The sequence below is a fragment of the Passer montanus genome, unplaced genomic scaffold (genome assembly GCF_014805655.1).
Source record: "Passer montanus isolate IOZ18808 unplaced genomic scaffold, ASM1480565v1 scaffold118, whole genome shotgun sequence".
Taxonomy (NCBI): domain Eukaryota; kingdom Metazoa; phylum Chordata; class Aves; order Passeriformes; family Passeridae; genus Passer; species Passer montanus.
Genome location: NW_024358500.1, coordinates 34114 through 41879, shown reverse-complemented (window position 1 = coordinate 41879; position 7766 = coordinate 34114). Strand labels below are relative to the sequence as shown.

The following is a 7766-nucleotide window of genomic DNA, read 5'->3' as shown; positions in this document are numbered from 1 at the left end:
AAGGTGTTTCCTGGAAGTGACTGTGCTGTATAAGAGCTTGAATAATGCCAAGTGCAGTTGTCACAGCCGGATGTTTGCAGGCTTCCAGCACCTGCCAGCCCTGCCTACAGGAGAAGGGCAGGGGAATTTGTATGCAAATTATATGCAAATGACTTCTCTGTGGAGTCAATCTGGAGGATATAAATACTGACAGAATCATATCAGCGTCTAATTATTCCCACCAAAGAACAATGGAGTCCTATTATATTCTGGTTTTAATAGCAGGAATTTTAGTTGCTTTTGTATTGCTGGTTTTAATTGCAACTGATAATAATTTCTTCAAGGGAGAGATTCCTTCTGATATTGATCAGCCAGCAAAGCTCCGTCTTTATCACTGTATGTACACTCTGATGGAAATTCTGGTGAGTCTATCATGCTCTGGGATACTGGGATTTTCAGAAAAGGAAAGACCTAAGTATGAAGACGTGCATCTACAAATACTACAACTGTGTGTAATGGGAAGCACACAGTAACACAGATTTAAAAGCCAAAGGTTGATTTGGTTTCTATTACCAAATATGAAGCAGCCAGGATGAGGTGAGTTCTTTCAATACTGAGATATCCACTCTTATGCTGTATATTTCCATAATGAAATGACTGGTCCTGTGGATGACAGGAGGGCTGTTCATAATTTACATGAATAATATTAATAACAACCCAAATTGCTATGTCTAAATGCACTCTGATATATGGAAGGCAATTTCCTAAATTCTGAGCTATTTGCAGTAATTTTCTTACCCTTGTTTCTGCTCTTATTCTGCAGTGACTGAATTACAACATACTATTTAAATACCATAGGATCAGGTAGGTTGGAAGACACCTCCAGAAGTCATCTAATTGAACCTCCTGCCAAAGCAGGTTTAGGCCTGTTATCACCTCTTATCTAAGTACCTGTAAGCCAGACTCACTGTGCTGTGGGCTTTGCCATCACAGAAAGAAAGAGCTTTCACCCAAAAAGCTTTCAAAGTAGGCAACAGGAGTATGTAGGAGCAGCCTAAGCCCTGTCATGTCTGGCACGTAACATGTCAAAAGAAAGCCTGCAGGAAAACTGGAGTGGTTTCTTTGATGTTTGTATGAAGCTCACCTCAATTCTCTAATCCCCAGTTATACAGAAAGAACACAGGAACTTGGCCCCACATCCTGAGAGGTGATTTGGGCCATTACAATCTATTAAAAGACTTCAGTGGGTTGCTTGAACTTACACAGCAACATTCACCAAATCCAGTGGTTGTCCCTGATTCTCCAGTAGTACTTTTCTGCCTTGGCTGCCGTGGCAGAATGCTGTCCTTGCATATTCCATACTGCTCTTTGTGTTATGTTATATCTAAATTTAATATAATAATATGACAGTAATATTATAACAGGACAATGTTATTAAATTCTCTAATTTCGCTACTTGGTGAGTTAAAAGATTCTTTCAGGTGATACTTTTAACCCATTTACACAGCTTTTAAGTGTCTGTTGTGGAATAAGTGCATATGTTCTCTTCATTAATAATACATTCCCTAAACTTCAGCATCCTTTTTCTGACTAGCTTTTAAGATGCATTTCACCACTTGCTATGCACTGAATCAATCTACTCACCTGTTTTTCTCTCAAAAGCCTTTAGGCATCTACTGGTACTTTGAGTGCATTCCTGGTTTATGCTTTTGCTCAGAGGAGCAGCCCTCACAGTAAGGACTTCACAGGTTTCTTTTTAAGTGCTTTGTGTATGTTATTTTAAATATTTTAAATATGTTTTGTGTATGTGTATTTTAAAATGCTTTGTGTATGACACGTGTGCAATTACCTTACCCTGCTCATCCTGATGAATGCTGCTCTTCCTGTGCCATAGAGCTGTGCCACCACTGTGCCAGTGATGTATGCTCCTGTAAAAGCCTCTTTTTCTGCAATACAAGACAGGCTTTTGCTCTCTTCTTCCACCCTCCTTGCAATGTCCTAGAAAAGATGCAGCACCAGATAAGTGTGTACCTTCAAGCAGAAGGTACATACATGATGCTCCTGCTGCATCTGTCCACATCCCCTGTCATGAGGAGATCATGTAAAATGGAAGAGACGAGAGGAAGCCTCGTGGCTTTTGTTTTAAACTACTCAGACTGATCTATGTTCAGACTAACTGTGCATATTGCACTGTGAGATGAAGCTTTGATGATAATTTTTGTGGTTGGAAAAGCACACTTCAGAGTGACTGACACAAAGACTCTGTGATGTAGTCCTAAAGTCCATGAAGCTCATATTGAGTGGGTCTTGCTGCTTTTGGTATGTGATTTTGTAATTATTTTAAAGTAAAAATCTGGTCCCCATATGATCTTCCACATAAAAAAACCCAGTTTGTGTCAGAATTTCGGTATTCCAGCAAATAGTTTTTCAAAGACAGTTTCACAAGAAAAGCTGACATGCTTTTTTTCATACACATATTAGCATTTTAGGGCCTGGTTTATGTAATAAATTTCACCTACTAACACTGATCACATCTGTCTAGAAATATCAAACCTTTTAGTTTTTTAATGTATTGCTATAGGTTCTGAAGTATTTCCTAATTATTAAGTTTCTTGACAGAGTACATACCAAATGCCCTCTTCTCCTTCGTGACAATGTTTCCCCTGAATTTGGAGATGCCTCTGTGATGTCAGGAACTCCTAAGACAAGGCAAGGAAAGTGGATATTTAGATAGGATGCTCTGATAACAAGTTTATCATATATATTACTGTCATCTGAAAGCCCTAAAACACCTCATGGACGTTAGAAAATTCAAATGAGTTAAATGGCAATTCTGCCAACTTCAAACATTCCACAACCACAACTCTGACAGAAGGACTGACTTAAGAGTCATGAGAGTTTTGAAAATTGCTGTTTGGAGAAGACTAGATTCACCCTGTGGTTTCTGCCACCGTTGCACTGGGTCTTACAGTGGCTTTCCCCTTTGCCATGATACTTTAAAATGTGCTTTTTCAAATGCAAGGCAAGAACTGTGACCATCCATTTGTCTCTTAAACTACCCTAAGCACTCCTGGCACTGGTGGCAGAGTGTTATGAAAAAACTCCAGATAATCTCTGGATTCCCATCTTTGTTTCTGACTGGTTTTCTCCCTCTTCCATGCCTCATGGTGATTTCTTTTATTACTCCTCACCCAATTTGTTTATTGCACACTGGTTTAGGTTATAAGGAAGAAAGAATCTCTGATACACAGGTTAAAAAATACATTTACACAAGCAGAGCTGGTCTTCAGTTTGTAAGGAATTGATACAGAGACTTCTGTGGCTTAGAAAAGGACAACCATACAATTTGCAAATGGCTTGTGATGACTGCCATCATTACAGAAGAATGAATTGCAGTAGTCCAGAAGGGCATTTAAATCACTATGTAAAGGAAGAGAAATGTTCTCTAACAGGAAATACAACCATTACAACATGTGTTCAAAGGAGCATTTCAGTGTGATCTTTAGACTGTCTGAATTATCAGCACTTGACTGGCCTTGGATAAGGCTGTTTAACAACCTTCCTTGTCTTCAGAATATTTGTTTTTTTGCTGATTAGGTGTAAAAACTAACCAAAGGATCATTTATGAATAGCTGTGAGATCTTGAAAAAGGCAGTGGTTTCACTAATGGAGGAGGAGAGAAGGTTCAGAACCATTTTCATCAGTTCCTCACTTGGGCCAGCAGCCCCTCAGCAATGATCATAGCCACAATGGTTTTCTTACAGCTTGTTCTCATGACCCCATGGCAGGGAGATGACCCAACACCGTTAAGTCAGCCAGTCTTGCCCACAGACTGGCCTGTGCTGTTTTCCCCCATTATAATAATCCTGTGCTTTTTTCCTCCAGTATAATAATCCTGTCACAAGAGTGTCATTTTCATTTCACCTAACATTAAATATTTTAATTGAGGCATCTGAAGTACAGTTTATCATGGAGATGAACAGAAACCTCCAGAGCATGATTTAACACATCCACAATTGGAACCATCCCCAAGAAATGCCTCTTTCTGTTCAGTCATTAGGAGAGGAGCCTCAGGCCTCCCAGCTTCCACACCTGAGCAAATGCCTGTTCTTACTTGTGGTAAATCCAGATCACAGGAACTAGAAGGTATTTATATAACACATTTAATGGAACAAGTATTACAACATTCTTCCCACAATTAGGAAGATGTAAATCTTCATTTTCTTAACCAAAATCCCAAAGACAGTTATTTGTGGGAGTCCTAAAAGCTAACTAACCCAATTATGCTAAAGACAGTGTAGAAAAAAATAGCTTGTGGCCTTTACAAAGTGGGAAGACTTGTATTCCCTTTAGTAATTTCTCATTTTTCCTCTTTTATCTATCTAGGCAGAGAATTTAGACCACTTGGGTATCATCAAGGAGCACACACTTTTCAGGCTGATCATGGATGGACTCCCAGCATGCTGGGATTCCCAGCTCTTCATTAAGGATCTGCATTTTGGTGGGGTACCCGTAAGGATTTACCTCCCAAGGGAACCATCTGCCAGCAAAAGGAGAGGAGTTGTCTTCATCCATGGAGGATGCGGCATTTTCGGAAGCATCAGTAAGGACTTGAAAGAGAAAATGTGACTATTGAGCTTTTTTAACTGCCTGTTTTTAAAATCTCCTGACCCTAAGAAGTGACTGAAGCTTAATTTGAGAGACTGGAGATAGAAAGCACTTTGTGCTTATTTTTAATTTTTTTTAACTCTCTAATCTGCACTTATTTAGTATTTACATTATTTTTTTAATGAGATATAGCACTCTTTATCATAGACCCACTGGGATCACAAAATGGTTTGGGTGGAAGTGACCTTAAATACAATCTTCTTCCACCCCTGCCATGGGCAGGGACATCTTTCACTATCCCAGGTTGCTCCAAGCTCCGTCAATCCTGGCCTTGGACACTTTCAGGGGTGGGACAGCCACAGCTTCTCCAGGCAACCTGTGCCAGGGCCTCACCACCCTTATTTAAAAAATATGTTCCTTACATGGAAACAAATTCTATCCTCTCTCAGTTTAAAACCACTGCCCATTTTCTAGTAGTAAAAATCATAATAATTCCTTATTTTCCACCCAGATCAGTGATCTGTCTAAATGTATGAATTATACAGCAAGTCCTGATGACCAAAAGTCTAGATTATTTTTACCCTAAAGAAAATCTGTGTACTCACTAAATAGGCTAGGGGCCGATAAGATACTGTGGTAATATATAATAAAAATATAAGTGACAGTGTTGACTGAAGCTTTCTAAGCTGTTAATTACATCAACAACTTTTGTGTTTCAGGAAGTTATGAAAGAATATGCCGGTACATAGCCAGAAAATCTGATTCAGTGGTTGTGTCTGTTGGGTAAGTGAAATTCAACCAGCGCTAATCCCAGAATTAGAGAACTCTGCTGCTTTCCCCCTGCCTCCCACACACCCCTGAACTTACATTTCTTTGAAAAGAAAAGAAACTCAGCTCTAGTGCTGCCTTCCCCTCACTGCTGTTATGGGGGAGCAAGTGCATGCCCTGGAATGGCAATGGAAATACCTGAGCCAGGGTTAGAGTTACAGGCTTGGTCATTGAACCTCACTATCAGCACAGAAATCATTACCTCTGCTTGATAATAAGAAAGTATAAGCCAAATATCAGATTTTAATATTTTAATATATATAGAATATATTTAAATATATGAAATACGTTAATATTTCATGTTTTTATTTAAAATAATCTGGGATGATTTTAAAGAGTAAATAATGAGTCTAAAATTTAGCATTTTTTAAAACCAGCATGGACCACTGTTTCCTACAAAGATGTTTTGATTATGGAAAATACATGATGGTATAAAGAAACCTTAATTTCCAACAAATTTTTCCATGAAAAAGTTTACTATTAAGGGATTTTATTAAATTGGGAGGAATTGGTTTTGAGAAGGGAGGAAAAGTTGTTCTGGTTTTCTTCAGCATACAAAAACTTTAAGCTAGATATAATTAATGCTGTAATTAATATTGGTTTGGGGCAATTTTTGCATGGGATGTATCTCAGATGAGACACTCAGAATGTGTAACACCAGCTGCTTTTTCCACCTCTCAGGTATCATCTGGCACCTGAGCACAAGTATCCAGCCCAGGTTCTGGAGTGTCTCACTGCCACCGTGCACTTCCTGAAGACTGCAGAGAGCCATGGGGTGGACCCCGCTCGGATCATTGTTTGTGGGGACAGTGCAGGGGGCACGTTTGCTGCCAGTGTTTGCCAAGATCTGGGGCACAGGACAGATATCCCAAAGATTCGTGCCCAGGTGCTGATCTATCCCTATCTCCAAGCACTGAACTTCAATCTGCCATCTCACCAGAAAAACGCTGCCGTTGCCTTCCTGTCCCGGGAGCGCACAGTCCGTTTCATTCTCAAATACCTGAATAAGGACTGCTCCCTGGGGAAACCAGTTCTGGCTGGTTCTCATGTTCCTGAGAGTATAAATTCGAAATATAGGAAATGGATAAGTCCAGATTTAATTCCAGACGAGTTTAAACTGGGCTATAAACCACCACACCCCACTTTGTTTTTACCTCAAGTCCATGAAGAAGTGCATGAACTGTTGGAACCCCAGATCTCCCCGCTGCTGGCAGAGGATGCTGTGGTTTGTGGTCTCCCTGACACCTGTATTGTCACCTGTGAGCATGATGTGCTCAGGGATGAAGGGCTGTTGTACAAGAAACGCTTAGAGGACAACAACGTACGTGTGACCTGGCACCACGTGGAAAAAGGCTTTCATGGTTCACTGGGGTTTTTTGGATATGGTTTTTTCTCTTTCCCATCATCAAGTATTGTGATGAACCATGCTATAGACTTTATAAAAGGCTATTAAATAATTTTCTTGCATACACTGAAATGGTATTTAGAAAGAGTGTGATTCAATTAAATTATTCAATTAAGTATTTACCAGCTATTTGCCCATTAGAATCAAGGCAAGAACTTATGACATTAGCATGGTCTGCTGAATTTTGGTTTTTACTTGCTGTTACTTAGAAACGTGATGTTTAGAGGTTTTTTGTAAGCTTGCTTTGATGCTCTCTTCTTGCATTGTAAGAATTTTTGTTCTCTTCATATGTCAAAGAATAAAAACTCATTTTAACAAAAAAACATTCTAAACATGTAAGTTAAAAACCCATGCAGTGTGTGATTAATTAGCCATGTGCACATGCATGCACACCTAGTGCCCCCAAAATCAGCATGGCAATACCTCTGGAGAGTGGAGATTCTCTCCCTACTTCCCTACTGTGCAAGTAATCACCATCAGAGTGTCTGTAAAGACATTTATGTTTAAAATATGCATTTATGTTGCATTTGTGTTTAAAATCTGAAGGAATTTTAAAGGGAAATGGGGGCAGGCAGGTTGGTACAGTTCACATGGTGCATGAGATGGGTACCTCAGACTGCAACAGGGATGAAGTGAGGGAGAACTGCTCACAAATACCTAAATATCCTCTAAATTATATTCTATAAAGTTCCTTTCAGAGCAGCATTTGATTGTATTCAGCTTACCTGGCTTTTGGGGAAAAAGGATGTAAATAGCATGGAACCTGCCAAATAATTTCTGTGGATATCCAAAGCCAAAGAAAAATCTGATGTCAATTGTTATCTTGCTGTAATTGTTATATTGCTTATTAGGAGAAATCCACCCTTGCTAAACACAGATAGCAAAAATAATGCCATTGCATAGCTGGTCATACAATGCCTAGGAATTGTAAAATGTTTAACTGTTG

At 39.4% G+C, this 7766-nt stretch overlaps 1 protein-coding gene across 1 annotated transcript; it reads left to right on the top strand.

Moving 5' to 3' along the window:
* The first annotated feature begins 230 nt into the window (after positions 1–230).
* LOC120496732 (arylacetamide deacetylase-like 4) lies at positions 231–6868 on the top strand. The gene is made up of 4 exons (XM_039697452.1): positions 231–401; positions 4366–4582; positions 5307–5370; positions 6097–6868. Exons 1-4 carry the CDS (start codon positions 231–233, stop codon positions 6866–6868), a joined length of 1224 nt encoding a protein of 407 aa, XP_039553386.1.
* The last annotated feature ends 898 nt before the right edge of the window (positions 6869–7766 follow it).

What these genes read in the sequence shown, in the direction of transcription:
- LOC120496732 (XM_039697452.1), top strand. Translation starts at nt 231, where the DNA reads ATGGAGTCCTATTATATTCTGGTTTTAATAGCAGGAATTTTAGTTGCT. An exon ending in CGGCATTTTCGGAAGCATCA is followed by an intron (nt 4,583 to 5,306) that starts GTAAGGACTTGA and finishes TTTGTGTTTCAG; the next exon opens with GAAGTTATGAAAGAATATGC. An exon ending in TCAGTGGTTGTGTCTGTTGG is followed by an intron (nt 5,371 to 6,096) that starts GTAAGTGAAATT and finishes TCCACCTCTCAG; the next exon opens with GTATCATCTGGCACCTGAGC.